The sequence below is a fragment of the Trichomycterus rosablanca genome, chromosome 8, assembly GCF_030014385.1.
Source record: "Trichomycterus rosablanca isolate fTriRos1 chromosome 8, fTriRos1.hap1, whole genome shotgun sequence".
Taxonomy (NCBI): Eukaryota; Metazoa; Chordata; class Actinopteri; order Siluriformes; family Trichomycteridae; genus Trichomycterus; species Trichomycterus rosablanca.
This window is the reverse complement of record NC_085995.1, coordinates 31455319-31473544: the sequence shown is the minus strand read 5'-3', so window position 1 is coordinate 31473544 and position 18226 is coordinate 31455319. Positions and strand designations below refer to the sequence as shown.

At 37.0% G+C, this 18226-nt stretch overlaps 2 protein-coding genes across 2 annotated transcripts; one reads left to right on the top strand and one right to left on the bottom strand.

Annotated features, from left to right (window-relative positions):
- Positions 1-582: 582 nt before the first annotated feature.
- Positions 583-3559, bottom strand: kxd1 (KxDL motif containing 1). The gene is made up of 5 exons (XM_063000050.1): positions 3359-3559; positions 2131-2232; positions 1889-2041; positions 1448-1494; positions 583-1306 (listed from the first exon to the last, which is right to left on the bottom strand). The coding sequence occupies exons 2-5, from the start codon at positions 2223-2225 to the stop codon at positions 1059-1061; spliced, it is 543 nt and encodes a 180-aa protein (XP_062856120.1). The 5' UTR covers positions 2226-2232; positions 3359-3559; the 3' UTR covers positions 583-1058.
- A 2583-nt stretch (positions 3560-6142) lies between these two features.
- edc3 (enhancer of mRNA decapping 3 homolog (S. cerevisiae)) lies at positions 6143-12298 on the top strand. The gene is made up of 7 exons (XM_063000049.1): positions 6143-6250; positions 6848-7032; positions 7598-7899; positions 8681-9022; positions 9452-9605; positions 9824-10041; positions 10717-12298. Exons 2-7 carry the CDS (start codon positions 6869-6871, stop codon positions 11049-11051), a joined length of 1515 nt encoding a protein of 504 aa, XP_062856119.1. The 5' UTR covers positions 6143-6250; positions 6848-6868; the 3' UTR covers positions 11052-12298.
- The last annotated feature ends 5928 nt before the right edge of the window (positions 12299-18226 follow it).

Genomic DNA, 18226 nt, shown 5'->3' with positions numbered 1-18226 from the left:
AAGCTGGGATAGGCTCCACGACCCTAATTGGATAAGCTGTTAAGAAAGGGAATTCTCTAAACATTTTTGAATATCAGGCTTTTATATGGTGTTTCTGTTTTTTGGCAGTTCTTGATCTTCACAAGAAAACACATTGCCTTAAACTCTTTAATAGGTCAAGTTAATTTAGACCTAATCACTAACATGGAATTAATAAGCCATACCCAGCAAAATTAAATGTTTTTCAATTATATATACAAGTTAAATGATATTCATACACCATCAAATTAATAATGATTAAAAAAGTTTGTGTGCATATTTTTGACCCATCATATTTTTTTTAATAAAACCCACAATAAATGTATAAGTGAATTTAAGCTATGTAAGTATGTTTGTTGTTTTTTTTAATTGTTCAGTTACAGATAAAATATGTTACAAAAATCATTGAAATCATATAATAGCCAGTAACATTATTAGTGATTAGTCGATTATCATTATTAACCACCATTGATCAGTATTTGAAATTTTGCTAAATTCTTGGTAATTCTAGATTCTTGTAAAAACACAATTTACTGTAACAGTAAACACAAAGAAAACAGACAATTTCACTGTTAAGTTTTAATAGATGCTACAATCTGCTGACCATTCCCAATCATATCTGCAGTCAAACAGATCATTAAAACAATTAAAAGCAGAAAGCAGCAAAGTACTATTTTAATCTTGGGGTGAACCTCATAATTTGCAATAATAAAACATAATAATAATAATAAAGAAATAAAACCTAAAATAAAAAATAATAATAATCATAACATTGATATCAACTATGAGGTCTACTAGGTATAAATAACTGCCAATTTAGGTCAGGATAGAGTCTGGAACTTGTTACGAGATTAGAACTGATGAATCCAAATTAATCAAGATTTAGGATGGCAATACCACACGTCAAGTCACCTTCAGTTACTACTGCTGCTTTTTACACACACACTCTCTCTCTCTCCTTCACACACACACACACACACAGCTTATTAAATACCAAACACAAAGCAACTCCAAATATTCAGCAAAGTGTCCACAGTATTTTAGATTTCAGCTGAATCTGGTCCCTCGTCCAGCATCACCGCCCTGTCTGGGCTGTTTGATCTAGGAGTGTCAGGATTTCCCTGGGAAAGCTCCTCTGAACAGTGGCTGACGGTGGGTGATATAACATCAGGGCTCGTGTCACAGGACTCTGTACTCTGTTCAGACGTGGCTGTGGTGGTGGCGACACTGGGAGGTACAGGATCGAACTCATCATCATCCTCCTCCAAACTAGAAGCCTCTCGAATGTCTGTTGGCAAATAATAATAGTGAAAAAAAGAGATGTTAAAAAATGAAATGAAGATTATGTGGTTATGTAATGGCAGCAGAAATAGCCATGTTTACCAGCATGAATTTAATATACTGATAGAAAAGGTTTGAGCATACTCACTGCTAAACGCCTCGGGATACTGCTTCGCTATCTTTCCTTTTAATGTTCTGAAACAAAAACGCTTTATATTCAATCCATTCAGCTTTAGATACACACTACATGGCCAAAAGTATGTGGACACCTGACCATGAGTTGTCCATGTTAGATATCTTATTCCAGAACCATGAACTTTATTATGGAGTTGACCCCTCCCTGTTTGTGCCTATTTAAAAGAGCATTTGAGAGGTCAGACCCTAATTGTTCAATTCATGTTTTGTGTCACACCCATTGCTAACAGGTGTATAAAAAAAGCTTGCAATTTTGTGGCAACAGTTTGGGAAAGGCTCTTTCCAAATCCAGCATGACCACGCCCCAGTGCACGAAACGAGGTCCATAAAGTTTGGCTTTAAGGAAACCCATACATTTATTTTTATGTCAAAATAAAAGGATCATAATTTGTACCTTATTCGACGAAAAACACTGTCTAGATCCTTCTTCATTTCAGTTAAAGTGCGGGTGTGGAGCAAAAAGCGGTCATTCATCTGCTGCAGCCGTACATTAGACAAGCCATTGAAGTTAATCAGCATCTCGTTGGTCTTCTCAAAGCGGTCCAACCTTGACAGAGAGTTATAAAACTGATTATTATATAGTCTTTGCATATTGTATCGACTGAAAAATATTGTAATTCTGTGGCAGGTACTTACATGTGCCTCTGGGCCTGAATGATGGCGTTTACATCCTCGGAGTTGACCATGCTTAGCATCTTGCTGCAGAAGACTCCTGAAGCTGTCGGATCCATACCGAAGCTGTAAAACAAGCATATTTCATTAGTAATCATCATTATGGGCAACAAAGTATTCCTATACAAAGTGTATATTATATCATTTAAACATACTACGAAGCAAGAGCTTAAGGTTGGGTGATTTTTACGATATTAGTATGAAATAACATCACAATACGCTTTTCTGAAAATATTAAGCATATAAAACATACACCCAACCAGCAGTGTATAAAATCCACAGACCTTCCACATTTTACATACCTACATGCCAGCATTAGAAAGGTACAGAACTGCAGAATTAGTAAGTTAATGAGTAAGCTAATGGGCAAGGCATTTATTAAAACACTGTATTTTAAAAAAACGCATTACTTTCCTCCAACCCTGTTCCAGAGGCTGGACTTGAGGAAATAAATACCACTAGAATTCATCCTAAAAACCAGCCTAGATAAGCATTACTAACTTTACAAGGCTGACTAACCAGCTTACATAACCAGCTTAATCGAAAAGTTCCAACCAGCCACCAAGTAAGACCAGGATTACAAGCTTGACCAAGCTGCCATCCAGCATGATCATCTTCACCTTGGTCAGGCGTGGTCAGCCAGTGTATCAACATGAATCTATTTAAATATTACTAAACCATCAGCAAACAGCTGTCATTACTGCTATTGAAAATCTGGTTTAATCGAATCAATCTGTGTAACACTGCTAACCAGCCAGTTGTTTTATTTGATCGTTTAACTAGTCTACTAGCTTTATTCCTCTGATTATTCCAATGATATACTTTGCATGTAATATATACAAACACTTACTAATGTATTTAGATGCCTCTTCTTTACAAATGTTATATAACTTAGATGGCAGATGCCAGTCTGGGAGGGGTGCAGCACTGTAGAGTTTAGATTCATTCCATGTTTAAAAACATCCCAATCAATTCATAAGCCTTTAACACAACACCAATCTTTTGGAAGATGGTATTTCAGTACGACGATGAGCTATTCCACATAATAATGGGAAGAATCTGAATACCTAGATTCTAAAAGCAAGCTGTTGAATGAAACTAGGGAACAGCCCAACACATTGGGACATCTTATATAACAATAATCCGTGTATTTATCACCAGACTATGGTTAAACATTTGTTTATGTACGTACCATTTAGGTGAGAATCGTCTGATCCTATCCAGCTGTTCACAACAATCCTGGATCAACCAAATGACCGTTAATCTGAGAGATCAGATCATCCAGATGTACAATAGAGTGCCGTTACCAGAACAACTTTAGCTAACCCAGACCTTTAAATATAGATTATTCAAAATAAAAAATCTAAATAAACGTTATAATATTCACACCAGCTACACACAACCGCACATCTCCTGAAATACAGAAATCTAATAATAAATCAGACTGGTGCTAAATCAAATAGCTTGTTGTCATATTGTCATATGACTTGATTCTTCTGCTTCTTGGAATTGAGCTGATCGCTATTGTATACTTTGGTACCACCTACTGGACCGGAGTGTAAATAAAGATGTCAGGGAAACAGTGATTTACCCCTTGTCCACTGCATAATACCTTATGGTACGGTACGTTTTAAAATCCGTTCCGAACATGCTGTTGTTGTTGTTGTTTCCAATGCCTAGTGACCCGAGGTACCTAAATTTACGTTCTAAATTTAGTTACCCTTCATGACCAAGAAACTCAGTAGTGCCCCACAGAAATGAGACAAGTGCCATGTTGAACATCCAACCGCAATAAATTTTATTTTATTTTAATAAAACAACAATCGTTATACAGTATGGTAAGTTATTGGATGTGTACTACTATACACCGGTCAGACATAACATTATGACCACCTTCCTAATATTGTGTTGGTCCCCCTTTTGCTGCCCATACGCAACAAACTGTGATGCACTGTGTATTCTGACACCTTTCTATCAAAACCAGCATTAACTTCTTCAGCAATTTGAGCTACAGTAGCTCGTCTGTTGGATCAGACCACACGGGCCAGCCTTCGCTCCCTATGTACATCAATGAGTCTTGGCCGCCCATGACCCTGTCGCTGGTTTACCACTGTTCCTTCCTTGGACCACTTTTGATAGATACTGACCACTGCAGATCGGGAACACCCCACAAGAGCTGCAGTGTTGATCCAGTCGTCTAGACATTATAATTTTGCCCTTGTCAAATTTGCTCAAATCCTTATGCTGCCCATTTTTCCTGCTTCTAACATCAACTTTGAGGATAAAATGTTCACTTGCTGCCTAATATATCCCCCCACTAACAGGTGCTGTGATGAAAAGATAATTAGTGTTATTTACTTCACATGTTAGTGCTCATAATGTTATGCCTGGTCAGTGTATATTGTACTGCACCATACCTGCAATAAAAAGGGGCTTTATTTCCTGGCTGCTGTGCTAAAAGTCAATGAGTGTATTTAGATGTACACAAGAAATCACCAGATTATAACAATAATACCATTAGTAAAGTTATGTGCATTTCAGTAGTCTGCTTATGTCTAAGTTTACATGACAAAGTCAGTAATCTGATTTCTAAGTAAGGACCTGTAGCGAAGCTGTTTACTTTCCAGAGAAGTGGAATTCTTTCATTTGAACTCAATTAATGTTCCAAGAAGTGACCAAAAAGAGCCTATGAGAAAATTTTGGCTCCAAACAAACTAGCTTTGATTTAAAATCTTTGAATGGCCCAAATATTATTGAATTTTAGTGTGCTTTGATTCTCACAGTTATCTTTCATTTATCAAAATAATGTGGACACCTAGCTAAATATGCAATAAACTAATAATATATTTAATTATTTTAGCCAAGCAAACATTTATGTTGTAAAAAGCTTGTTTTTTTCTGTTGATAGCTAGTTTGAGTACATTTTATATCAATTTATCATGCTCCAAATTGTTATGCTGGTTGCCCTCTACACGAAGCTGGTTCTGGTCAAACTGGTTACATTTATGGCATTTGGCTTTTATCCAAAGCACCTTACAATTGTGACTGATACAAGCAATAAAACTTTAGGACTTTTGCTCAGGGGCCCATAAGTGGCATCTTGGCAGTGGTGGGGCTTGAACTAGTGACTTTATGATTAGTAGCTTAACCACTAAGAGTTGAAGAGTTCAAGAGAGGCTTTTTTGTACAACGTTCCTCCAGGACCAGGGTGCAACATAGCTATTCCTGCCTATGGTTCTGCTGGTCTGCCACCTTTGGTTAAAATGGTTAAGATGGTAAAATGTAATCCAAGAACCATCTTAAACATTTTTGTATTTTGATGTGAAAAAGAAGCTGCTGTAACACGAGTAACACTGTACATCAAGCCAGCCTAACATTGCCTTAAGAGGCTGCCGTGCGACAGAAATTCTGCTTTTTTCACATGAACATCAACAAGCTTTAGTAGGACTTTAAGTGTATTTTTTTATTAGTGACATAGTCTCTAAATTAATGACAATAAAGCTTAATTGGCTGTGGACATTATTGCCCATGTTTCAGAAGTTTTACATTTGTCAGATTGGTGGTTGTTGGATTGGTGGTTGTTTATCTCACCATATAGGTAAAATATTTGTTGCATTAGAAGACATTTTATAATTTTTCTTTGACAAGAGACCACTGTTCTATCTACTTCTGAATTGTTGTTGTTAAGCTAGCACTGCTGTAACAGCTGTGGTCAATTACAATTATAAAGAAGGAATTATGAGATTATGCTATAAAGTTAAAGTACATAAAATAATTTTTTACGCTACCAAAATTATTTGTCATTTAGAATGCTGTATGTTTTTGTGACCTGGTATATTTTGTTATATTTGGAAAACCTTTAGATTAAGTGAGTAAATGAGTAGATTTTGGAGACAGTAGTAGCAGACAGCTGTAAGGTTTCTCCCCGGCAGTAGATGGCTGTATCAGGTTTAACTGAAGTCACTGTTCAGATGCTCTGAGCTGAGAGAAGTTGTGCTAGCTGAGAGAGAGGATTACCAGATTCACTGGAAATAATATTATTTGAAATTCTAACTTTATTTATTTGTAGGCCTTATTTTTGCAGGTACGAAAATTTAATTAAAACCTGTAAATAAAGTAGTTTAGCTATAAGAAAGCAATTAGCTTGTTAGCTAGCTCTTTTCTAAAGCTAACTGGTTAGCTTAACTAGCTGAAACTTGCATTGCGTTCGTCCGTTTGTTTTTGAAACATATATAAAATAAGAGTTGGGAAAATATTCGTGTTTCTTTTTATGTTTTTTTGTAATTATTATTTTTGGCCAATAATTTTTTTATGGTTAATTATAACACATGCGTGTGCTTTGAAGCTGTTTTTATCAGGCCTTTTTATTTTAGCGTACTTTGTTTGGGTTAACCTGGGCTGTTTCGCATACTAACGTACTAGAAAGTATAGTAACTAGTATTTACAATACTCAGTGTGTAGTAATCTAACATTCTACTAAGTGTGGTAGTACGCTAGGTGAGATGTTGGGCTGAGGCTAAAGTATCGAGTGAAACTCTTTACTAACTTTTGGAGGAGAAAACACGAGGCATTATTTAGTCATGTTTTATTGACCTCATATAATAAATACAAAAGCAAATTATATTAAAGCCTCTGGATTGCATGTGGTGTTACAGTCTTAACAGTCATATTTTCTTTCTAGAACAGATAAATATTGATCAGAATGGCGGCCGACTGGTTGGGCAGTCTTGTTTCAATCAACTGTGGTCCAACTTTGGGAGTGTACCAAGGAGAAGTGTTCTCTGTGGATCAGACCAGTCAAACCATCTCCCTCAGACAGCCCTTTCACAATGGAATGAAATGTCCAGTGCCTGAGGTCACTTTCAGGTAGGTGCTCATGTTCTTGCTTTAAAAACACACGAGGTACATGTATGGACTAAACATCAAGATCTGTTACACTGAACTTAAAGCTATGGTAAATATACTATAGGTTTTCCCAGTTACAGTTATAAAGAGCCAAGCTCCTATCCAAGTTGGTGAATTACCTGCTCTGAACATACCTGTGAAAGATGTTAGCGGCTCATTAAAATCAATTGTCATTGGTTTATGTAGTTGAACTGACAAGGTACTATATCCAGTGCTCCAGACTCAAAATAATCATTTTTACAATATTTTACTTTTTCTTGTATTTACTTAAGAATAGTTTTATGTAAAAATATGAGCACAGAGAAGCTTTTCACAACTTTTGGCTTGAGGTGTTTGTCTGGATTGAGTACTTTTTAAGAGTTAGAAAGAGCACTAGTTCCAAAAGCCATTTATATGAAAACAAAAATGATGCATATTTAAGATAGTCACTGTATTTTCTTTTATCGTATCAAAATGTACATGCCAGTTTTTTCAGACAGGTCTATGAACCACCTTCTGATGATCCTTGTCTCTGATCTGTTCCCAGTGCTATGGACATCAAGGAGCTCAAAATACTGGAAATTCGGCACTGCTCAAATGGAGTCGCTAAGCAGAGTGGTCCTAATATGACCGTTACCGCAGCTGGATACACTGGAAGAAAAGACAAAGGTGGAGGTTGTGGAGTTACCAGCACTCAGGTTAGCAGTGTTCCTGTGTCTGTGCCCAAGGCTGAGCCCAGGACTCGCGATGGAGGCATGTCTCCTTCACAGCACTACTCAAAGAGCTATGTAGAGCGCCAAGTAGATATGACTGGTCAGAGTAAAGGCTTCAGACGAAGACACAACTCCTGTAAGTATCCAGATTGACGTGATATTCAGAACTGAATGTGTTTGTTAACATTTCAAAATTTTTTGTCACAAGTTTGGGGACACTAAACCACAACTAAACCACAACTATCATAACAATAACTGCAATTCCAAAAATACTTGCTTTAACTAAAAGTAGAACAGCCAATAGACTTTACACTGCACTTACACACATAAGTCATTAGCTTTTGTGTTACTGTTGAAGCTCAGTAAAAAGGGGGAAATATGGTTAGAGTACAGGTGAGCTTTTAGACTACATTTCAAGAAATTGTGTTTCGGCATTTATCCTCACAATTAGTCGTATTTGATTACCCAACTTTATCACTTCTTTCCACTGCAGACCCCTTCCAGCACGTGTGAAGTAGCCAACCGCTTCGTTTCACATGCATAAGGCGGGTTCACTCAGGGATCAGTATAATGTACGCAGAGTGACACACTAATCTCCACTATTCCCTGCCTTGAATGCCAGCCCTTTTTCGAACATTTGTCGAGTTAATTGTGTATGTGTAGGCACCCGGCCAGCTGATAGAAATGCTGAGTTTTGAGCTCGATATTGCACCTGCACCATAGTGTCTAGGCTGGAAATTTGCCTGCAGTTGTAAATTTGTAAATCTGGTTTTACACTTGGTGTTTAAGTGCAGACTATTTAGTTATGACTGAAACACTTTTAATTGTATTACCATAATTCTCATGTACACTTTGTATTTTTTGAAACAGATGTTGATTGCCTTAGTAACTGTCTTTACTTACTTTTTAACTTTCAGGGTCATCCAGCAGTAGGGGTCCAAATCAGGCCACCCCAAAGAAGAATGGGTCAAAGAATGGCCAGATGAAGAATAAAGATGATGAATGTTTTGGAGACTGCATGGATGAGTTTCTAGATGAGGACTTTGACTTTGAGGGGAACTTGGCTCTTTTTGACAAAGCAGCGGTTTTCTCGCAGATTGACTCGTCAGATCGACGGGGCAACAGTGCACGGACACGGGGGAATCCTGCAGAGCAGACTCCCTCACGCTACCGCCATGACGAGAACATTTTGGAAGGAAAGCCAGTTGTCTACAGACAGATCATAGTGCCTCAATCAGGGATAAAAGAATATAGCACTGGTAAGCTGTAATGCTTTTTAATGACTTGTACTTCGGGTTCTCTAATTTGTTTTCAAAAAAAGCCAAAAATACAATCATGTTTACCTACAACATCAGACATAATGAATGAAGAATTACAATATTAACAAAAATAAGTGAAAATAGACGTTTCTGCTCTCATCCTGTTAATGTTATACAGAATGAGTACCAGGATCACCTGCCATTTATTTTAGTCTCATATACTCTGGCAAAATTTTGTGCCATACTTAGCTGCTCTTAGCTATTAGACCCACAGAGCCTTGCTATCTTGAGTGGGCTTGGCCTCCTGGCCTTGCAACACGTTTGCCCTCACAAAATGTTTGAATTGTTGATTCTTTCACCATCTTAAAGTCTTCTTAAGTCCCTCCCATCGCTTTTTAGCTTTAATATTTTTCTTTTCTGTGTTTTAAGATTCAGGTCTGGTGGTCCCCAGTATTTCAAACGAGTTTCACAAGCGCTTACTGTGCGTGGCTGAGAGTTACGGTCTCTCTCTGGAACGCAGGCTAGAGATGACCGGTGTGTGCGCTAGTCAAATGGCTCTCACATTGCTTGGAGGCCCAAACAGGTGAGTCTCAATAACAAAACCCTTGTAAACGGGTGTAGATATTATTGATGTTCTACATATGATGTACATATGTTTAGGACTTCAGTGACTTTGGGCCCCAGTTTTCCCCCTTTCATATGAATAAAGCTCATCTGTGTGCCTAGCTATCATCTCCATGTTGGTTTGATATGGCTGCTGGGCTTTTTCTGCCTTTTTTTAAATTGCATTTTATTTTGCAGGCTTACCCCTAAAAATCTGCACCAGCGGCCAACAGTTGCATTACTGTGTGGGCCACATGTACAAGGAGCTCAGGGAATCAGCTGTGGTCGGCATCTGGCCAACCATGAAGTGGAGGTCATCCTCTTTCTCCCTAACTTTGTGAAGATGTTGGAAGCCATCAACAGTGAACTTACACTGTTTGGCAAAACTGGCGGCAAACAGGTTTCCAGTGTCAAAGGTACGTCTGTATTTCATCAGTTAGATTTACATTTCACATGTGTTTTGATTCCTCGTAACATCACTGAAAATCTGTATAGTTACATGCACTGATAAACATTTTGCAATTGTTTATGCAGTGGATTAGTAAAACTCTCTTTTACATTCAACCCGTCCAAGCATAGTAGTCATAGAATTGCAGGTGATTAAGATTTTACAAGCTGCCAGGCAGGAGGAGGATAGGAAGGCCAAAGAAGAAGTTTACGATGCAGTAAGGGAGGACATGCAGGTCATTGGGGTGACGGAGCAGGATGTTCGGGACAGGGCAAGATAAAGATGATTGATCCGCTGTCACAAGCCTGCTCATTACTACCAATGTGTCCTAAATCAATGCTGGACATGGACTTGTTATGAACTACTTGATTAGTGCTTCATTTCTTTGAATATTTCATGTAAAGCTTTTTATTTAAAGGCATTTTTATTCTTGATAGTGTAAATAACGTCTTTGCTTATCATATATTGGTAAGGCTGAAAAGGTTTGGGTGTAAAAACACCACACCAAGTATAAATTATGTTTTAATGGTGAGCCCTTGGTTCCTCGTTCTCCCTCCTTTTAGTTCTACTAATTGTTTCTACAGTCATGTTAGTTAACCCATTCTTTTATTCTGTTAACCCAGTCTGTTATTTGTTCTCTCAGATTTGCCAGATACCCCAGTGGACCTAGTCATAAACTGCCTGGACTCTCACGAGAACACCTTCCTGAGGGAACAGCCATGGTACCGGGCTGCAGCTGACTGGGCCAATCAAAACCGGGCCCCAGTGCTCAGTATAGATCCTCCTGTATGTGGGCAAGAGCAGGCTGTGGAGGCTAAGTGGTCCCTCTGCCTGGGCCTTCCACTTCCACTGCCTGAAAGAGCAGGCAGAGTGTACCTGTGTGACATAGGTGTGCCACGCCAAGTGTTTCAGGAAGTGGGCATTAAGTACCACTCACCCTTTGGCTGCAAGTTTGTCATCCCGCTACACTCAACATAAACAGACTGCAATCCAGACTGGTAAAGGGGCAGTGAGCTAGAACCTGCCCTAAATTCCAAAGTAATTAGAGGCTGGTTTGGCTGAGCTTATTTTGTTATGGTACAGAGCCCAGCATCTTGTTTTGGTTATTTTTCTTTAAAGCTGTACAACAATAATTGGAATTTATGGCTCCAATAAAAGAGACATAGAGTGAAAAAAGCTCTACACCAATGCCAGCTTTGTATGTTGAATCTTCTGAATACCATGAATCCTCTGACACATGCTGCTTTTAATTTTACTGTACAGTGTTTGAGGGATTCTTCATTCTTTCCAGACCAAATGTGGTTTGATCTGCAGGGTTCAGATCAGTTTGCATAGAGACACAGGATTAAGTGTTGAGTTGTGCAAAGACCAAGAACAGTGCTAATACGCTCATAATCTCTTCTGATGTCTTTGCTCTAAGGCTGGATTAACGAGAATCATTTCAGAATCGATCAAAAATACTTTCCTGCCATTTATTTGAAATGTCAACAAATGTGCATTATTTGCAAAAGGCTTTTTTTTTTTGCAATATGTATCATATTTAACAGTTTCCACTGTGTGTACCTTAATTCACCAGCTAGTTCAAGACAGTTTTAATCATTAGCATCAGTAGTACACAAGATGGAGATTTAAGCTCTCATCCAAACATCCACATTCCAGTTCTAAAGATATATTTTCTGTCCACTCCATCAATGTAAGATGTGAAGAATATACATAGCCAGAAAACAAACCATTTTTATTTTTTTGGAATTTTTAATGTTCTCATTTGTTTGGTTCTAATTGAGCTCGTGTGGCATAATGGGATACAAATACAGAAATCGTATGTTGTTCTGTTTACCTAGGCATACATACTGTGCTAAATGAGATATATGAATGATCAAATGTTGCGACCCCTAATGTTCATTCATGTTCTGTTTTAGTTCTAAGCTGGAGTATGTTTTAAAATGTGAATTATAATTTAGTGAACGTGTGCAAACTGGGATGCTGTGCATGTACTGCACATATATTGCACTGTTTGTGGACAATTCGCATATTTCTGTATCTTTAGAAATACATATCATCCTTGCTTGAATGCAGTACAGATGTGTACAACAGTCTCAGTATGGCCAGATGAGACTTGGTGAAATTCCTGAAAAAACTCTTCACATACCTTAGTCACTGTAAGCTTTTTTTTCTGGTATGATTGCATAAATGACACATTAAAATGAGGTCGAATTTCAGCTTTAGAGGTTACAGGGTCTGCAGAATCCCATAAATGCTCATGAAGTCAAGGGGACTTTGGGGGCATGTCTATAATGTGAATAGTAGGAGGAACATAAACAGCCAGCTTTTTTAATTGCTGTTTTCTGATCCACCTGATTTATAACCGTTTCAACATTTATGGTTAGTTTTTTCTTAAGACGTATTTTCATATGTAAAGGCTTTTTCCCCTTCCAAGTATCTCTATCTAATAATCTATTGGATTTTCTTTATTAGTGCATAGTAAATTGTTCAAAGCAAAACTTCACCACTCGAACACGACTTAGAAAAGCAATCGCAATCATGGATGACAAATGTAAAGCAAAACTAGAGGTTTTTAGTATTTTTCCTTCGTGGGGCTACACATACAAACACATGTCCCTGAATAAAAAGACTAGGTGCCATGTACCCAAACACATCCAGTTTACTGAGTACATTTGTAGCCTAATAACTTACCACTTGGTAATGACACTTTGGCTCTGAACAGCCCTTCAGTAGTTATTCTTTTCTGAATAATCCTCCACACACAAAAGGAATGCATGCAAGTGCTGTTCCACCACAACAAATATAATTCCAGCCTGGCTCCATCTCAAACCAAACACTGTTGTGCTAAACAGGCACATATGAAGAAACTTCTCCACCCCAGATGTGGTTTCTTTACTCCTTTAATTTCTATTATTTGTATGGTATGTTTAAGTTGGGAGTTTTCCAGTAATGTGAGGGGATAATACCTCTGCCACAGAACAAGCCAACCGTACTCATGAATGCATTTTCTGGCAGAGGGAACATAATTTTATGAGGTCTTTAAAACTTCATTTGACTTTCTATTTTACCAAGAATATCAAATAATGATGTTTTTATTAATCTGTTTCCTTTCAACGATGCATTGCAATGAGTCATTTGTGTGTATCAACATGTTGGATACGGCACAGTAATGTTTGGTGTTTAGTTTCCCTCTGTTTCACAGTCTATCTTTTGTAAAATGTATTTTTCTTTTGTTTTTTGTACTTTGTACTTTCTTTTTTGTCTTATCTTACTAGACTGGTTCATTTTTGTCAGTGAGGGAAGGGAGAGAAATTACAAATTGGCATTTTCTTATTTTTTTAAGTTTTGTTTTTGTTTTTAAGTTAAGTCTTTCTTTCTCTTAGATCACATATGTGATGGGTGGCAGTTAAGTGTGTGTTTAAAGGAAATGTAGGTTTGACCAGTTAAGTTCCTTTTCCATTACACGGTACCTCATCCAAATCCAGAACTGTCCATACCACACACACATTGTCTGTTTTCAGTTGCGCAACCTTGTTGTAGGTTGTACCTGTGGAAGTAGGAGGAGTTCTGTAAGGGTGAGGCTGTGACGGCGTTCTCCACCAGACACTGAAAACAAATATGACACACTAACTGTAAACACTAGCGGTAGCAATGAGAGGCTGGTTGTTGAGGTGTTGGATTTTTGTAGCCCTGTTTAAATGTTTCACGACAATGGGTTTTGAAAATGTTGCTTGTATTTTCTCACTTCTGTTTCTTTTTCTTAATCCACTTATATAGCCTGCTTCAGTATGCTTAGTACCTGGTCAAGAAGGGTAAACAAATTTAGCATGGGTACTAGAATACAGCATGGGTCACTTGGCATTGGAAACAGCCACAAAATCTGGGCTTGCAGATGTAGAAAGTACTAAATCATAAGGTACCATGCAGTGGAAAAGGACCTTAGTGTAGTATTTTCTCTTGTGTCTCCATTGTTCAGGCCAGCTCCTGTAAAATGTACTAATATTTAGGACATTTGGGAACATTCTTACAACAGCAAACTAATGGTGTCGATATTCACACATTTCACATCATATTGGCCTCTTCTTTGCTATTGTGTACTTGTTTTGAATGTTTGCCAGTGCTATAGTGACCTGATGATGTACTATCATCGTATCAGGAATTAAAAGCCTCTAAAAAAAGGCGGTGTTTGCAATTTCACCCTGACATTATTGAAAAATATATACGACTATATGTTTAAATGGTTAGCTAGGATGTCCTTAACCCCTTGAATGTTGGGAGATGAGCATGAGAATTAAGCTTTGCGATCATTATAGTTATAATTGTGCAGAGCAGCATGCAGTTGTTTAAAAAAAACAAATGTCTAACTATACTTGAATCTGGACGTTATAGCTGGTAAGCCTTACTTGCACTAGCTACAGTACTACAATGTTGCTTTGTTTGTTTTTGAAGCAGTGCCCTGCACAAGTGGAAATGTATAGCTGTCTTTGTTTCCTGCTAACTTTCATTGATGTTAAGATGCATTTAACATCACTGATCACTAAGTCGTTACTCTGTCTTAATAATTCCTGACTCTATGCAGTGACTTGGTAAATACAATCAGATGTTTTTGTAGCTATATTCTTGTCCAGGCCTTCTGTTTTTAATGCAGCCATTCTGATTGTGATAGTTTAAAAGAAAGAAGAAAAAAAAGAATAGTTTTTGATGTAACCATTTTGAAATCTAATTTGAATCTTATGGCTACAAATGTGTTTAGTGTAAACTAAACCCAGATTCTGCTTGTGAACACAGGACACAAAGCATATTAGCCTTTGGTGCCTGATGACTAATTTAATATTGGAAAGTGCTGTATAATGACAGGATTTGAAGAAGAAAAAGGCTGGAGAAAATCAAACCAAGGCAGTCATTGTTTTTATTTCAAGATAGATTTAGAGCTTAACTCCTATGAATTAATACAGTGGCATTAATGTGGAGTTTTATTGTTTAGACCAAATGTAAAAGGTAGTACATTGTAATGTCCTAATGTTTGTTTAATTATATTTAATTTTCATGTTTAATGGGGTGGACAGTTGAGCAAAACATTTTGACTACAACTATACTGGTATTGTTAGGACACCAGTATCAGATCTTTATTGGTCAATGCTCAGCCTTAATATCTGTATTATACTTTTTGAAGGGGGAAATTGGTGCATTCCTACATGTGACAATTTAAGGCACACTGAATTGTTATTATAGTGTCAAAGAGATGACACCTTATGTTCAATTACTTTGTAAGAAGCAAGGAATAGCACTGTAGTTTTTTGGCATCTTTATTGTTTCAATATTTGACGTTTTGAATCCTAAAATCAAGCTGGCATTGGTGCTTAGCAGAAACTCTGTGTTTTTGTATTGCAGTAATTATTTCACTGTTTTGTCTCTAAGCTTAAACCAGTTTCCTCCAGTAAAAGATTTCTGTCTGCCTTTTTATTCGAACAGAAACAGTGTTTTGAGAATTGCACTTTCACTGTTTCTTAATGTGATTTTGAATCACAACTGAGAACTGACCATGAGCTCATTTAAGGTCTTTCAGTTAATGTAACGTGAGATCATTTTTCTTTAAGATGTTTCCCAGGGTCATTTGTGGTTATCTTAACCAATATCACCGACTGTGTAAAATGTTTTATTATTGTTTGACAATGAGAGTTGGTTTCATCCCTGAGCCAACACAAGCCAATGGTAATTATTGGGGTCTTGTGGTTATTATGCAGTCATGTTTTTGTTTAAGATGTCAAACTGCTTTATTAATTCAGAACATGCTTCAGTTTTTTGGTGTTGGCCTTAATTTGTTGAAACCTTTGTAAAACAAAGGTCACAATTTGTCATTTCTTTATAAAGCAATGTTGATGCTGTACTAAACGACTGCTGTATTACTTAGTCAGGGGGGCAGAGTTTTATTTTCATATATATCCCATTACTGTTAACAAAGGTTTGGGTGTCAAACTTGAGAAATTGTTAAAATGAAACTAATAAAACATTTTGACTGCAGTTATGTTCTGAAACAGTCATGCTGGACTTGCAGTACCACATTTTGTTATTCTATTCTTTGTATGTAATAAAGAACATTTTGAAATGATTGTGCCCTCTGCTGTCTGGTCCAAGCATCTGCACTAGTGGTGAATATACACTATATTCAGCAATAAATATTTTGTGCACCATAAAAATTTAACTTTAACTCCTGCTTAGGCTCAATCAATGTTGTGACCATAAGACTATTAAAAAAACATTCATAGAGTTTAATACCATACTGCAGCCAAGAGAGTTGTACCAAGAGACTGTAAGAAAAGTGCTCTTCCCAAGTGAAAGATTTAAACTGACCAGTCAAACCAGCTGCTGACTCACAATCAGAGTCATAACAGGTAAGTTTATATTGCCTCACATTAGAATGTTTAAGCAATATGGCACAAGTGAGAGTGGTGATACATTCTTAATAATATGGGTGAGCAAGAACAACATCTGGTTATATGGACTGTACTCTGCTAGATGTGAACATTTAAATGGAACAGTACTTGGGCTGCGAATGATGACGTTTCTCAAGTCCATAAGAATGCAAGTACAGAGAAGAGCACAGATTGAGGAAGCAACCAATAGCTGATCTGTTGCTGCACAGTTTGTGTTAGTCATCCTCTAGTCCTTCATCAGTGCAAAAACAGATTTTTATTCATAACTTCAATAGCATTTAAAATATTCAGCATATTAATAACTTCAATAGCTTTTAAAATATGCATCAAATTTCTCCAAAACAAGTTGTATTTTATCAAGTGTAACCCACATTACATACTACAACTCTTATACTGACACTTTTACCCTTTATTACATAATAAAAAAACAGATTTTTATTCATAACTTCAACAGCATTTAAAGTATTCAGCATTTTGATAACTTCAACAGCTTTTAAAATATGCATCAAATTTCTCCAAAACAAGTTGTATTTTATCAAGTGTAACCCACATTACATACTATGACTCTTATACTTACACTTACTTTTTATTACATAATAAAAAACCGATTTTTATTCATAACTTCAATAGCATTTGAAGTGTTCAGCATATTGATAACTTCAATAGCTTTTAAAATATTCATCAAATTGCTCCAAAACAAGTTGTATTTTATCAAGTGTAACCTACATTACATACTACAACTTTTATACTGACACTTACCCGGTGGACTATTCTCAGTGAAAAGATTACTTAGATAAAAAGATTAACACTAAATTAGTCTTTTTTGCCCCGTAGCTTTTTAATGTGACATATATCCTATATTTGTCTGAACAGTTTATAATCCTAAACTAACGTGCATGCACAGAACAAAAATGCTTCACTTCACATAGGGTTGTAACTAACGATTATTTTTCTAATCAATCTGGTGATTATGTTTTTGATTAATTGCTTAGTTGGATTATTTAATTGATTTAACTGATTTTAGCTCAGTTTATAATGGATAGAAAAATTCATTTTTTGTTCATTCAATTGAATTTGACTGATGATGATAAGACATGTTTTAAAATAAATATGTTTGCATTGATTTTGCCTCCGTTTATGTCAGTATTATCACATGAATTGTTTGAATTAGACCATCATAGCAAATGTCATCAGAGTGATTCAGATATTTTTTTTAATTAATGGTAATGTCTGAGGGGGTTGGGGGGTTCAAGACTGTAGTATATTAGAATTGTATTTGGTGATATACACTGATGGTCTGTAACGCGTTACTTAGTAACGCGTTACTCTAATCTGACCACATTTTTCAGTAACGAGTAATCTAACGCGTTACTATTTCCAATCCAGTAATCAGATTAAAGTTACTTATCCAAGTTACTGTGCGTTACTATTTTTGTCATTTTCCTTAGTGAAAAGATATTTTTGCTTTCTTCTTGGCAGGGGCGGAGCCAGGGGGTGGCCAGTGGTTGCCATGGCCACCATAAAGTAATCTTCGGCCACCCCTCTGGCCCCCGCACCACCGCTTTGCCGGCAATTTTTTTGCGGAAGCATTTCCGCAGGCAGGAGCAGCGCACCTCAGATGAGTAGTTCTTCACCAAAACAGTGCAGTAATACACTCAACATAAATGTCAACCACCAACACCATTACAGAAGTACTGTAGTACTATTTAGTAGTAT

Excerpts from the sequence above, each read along its gene's own strand:
- kxd1 (XM_063000050.1), bottom strand. The coding sequence starts at position 2,225 with ATGGATCCGACAGCTTCAGGAGTCTTCTGCAGCAAGATGCTAAGCATG. Across the intron at positions 1,495-1,888 it reads AGTGTTTTTCGTCGAATAAG|AACATTAAAAGGAAAGATAG; the intron begins GTACAAATTATG and ends TTTTTGTTTCAG. Across the intron at positions 1,307-1,447 it reads GTATCCCGAGGCGTTTAGCA|ACATTCGAGAGGCTTCTAGT; the intron begins GTGAGTATGCTC and ends ATTTGCCAACAG.
- edc3 (XM_063000049.1), top strand. The coding sequence starts at position 6,869 with ATGGCGGCCGACTGGTTGGGCAGTCTTGTTTCAATCAACTGTGGTCCA. Across the intron at positions 9,023-9,451 it reads GATAAAAGAATATAGCACTG|ATTCAGGTCTGGTGGTCCCC; the intron begins GTAAGCTGTAAT and ends CTGTGTTTTAAG. Across the intron at positions 9,606-9,823 it reads TTGCTTGGAGGCCCAAACAG|GCTTACCCCTAAAAATCTGC; the intron begins GTGAGTCTCAAT and ends TTTATTTTGCAG.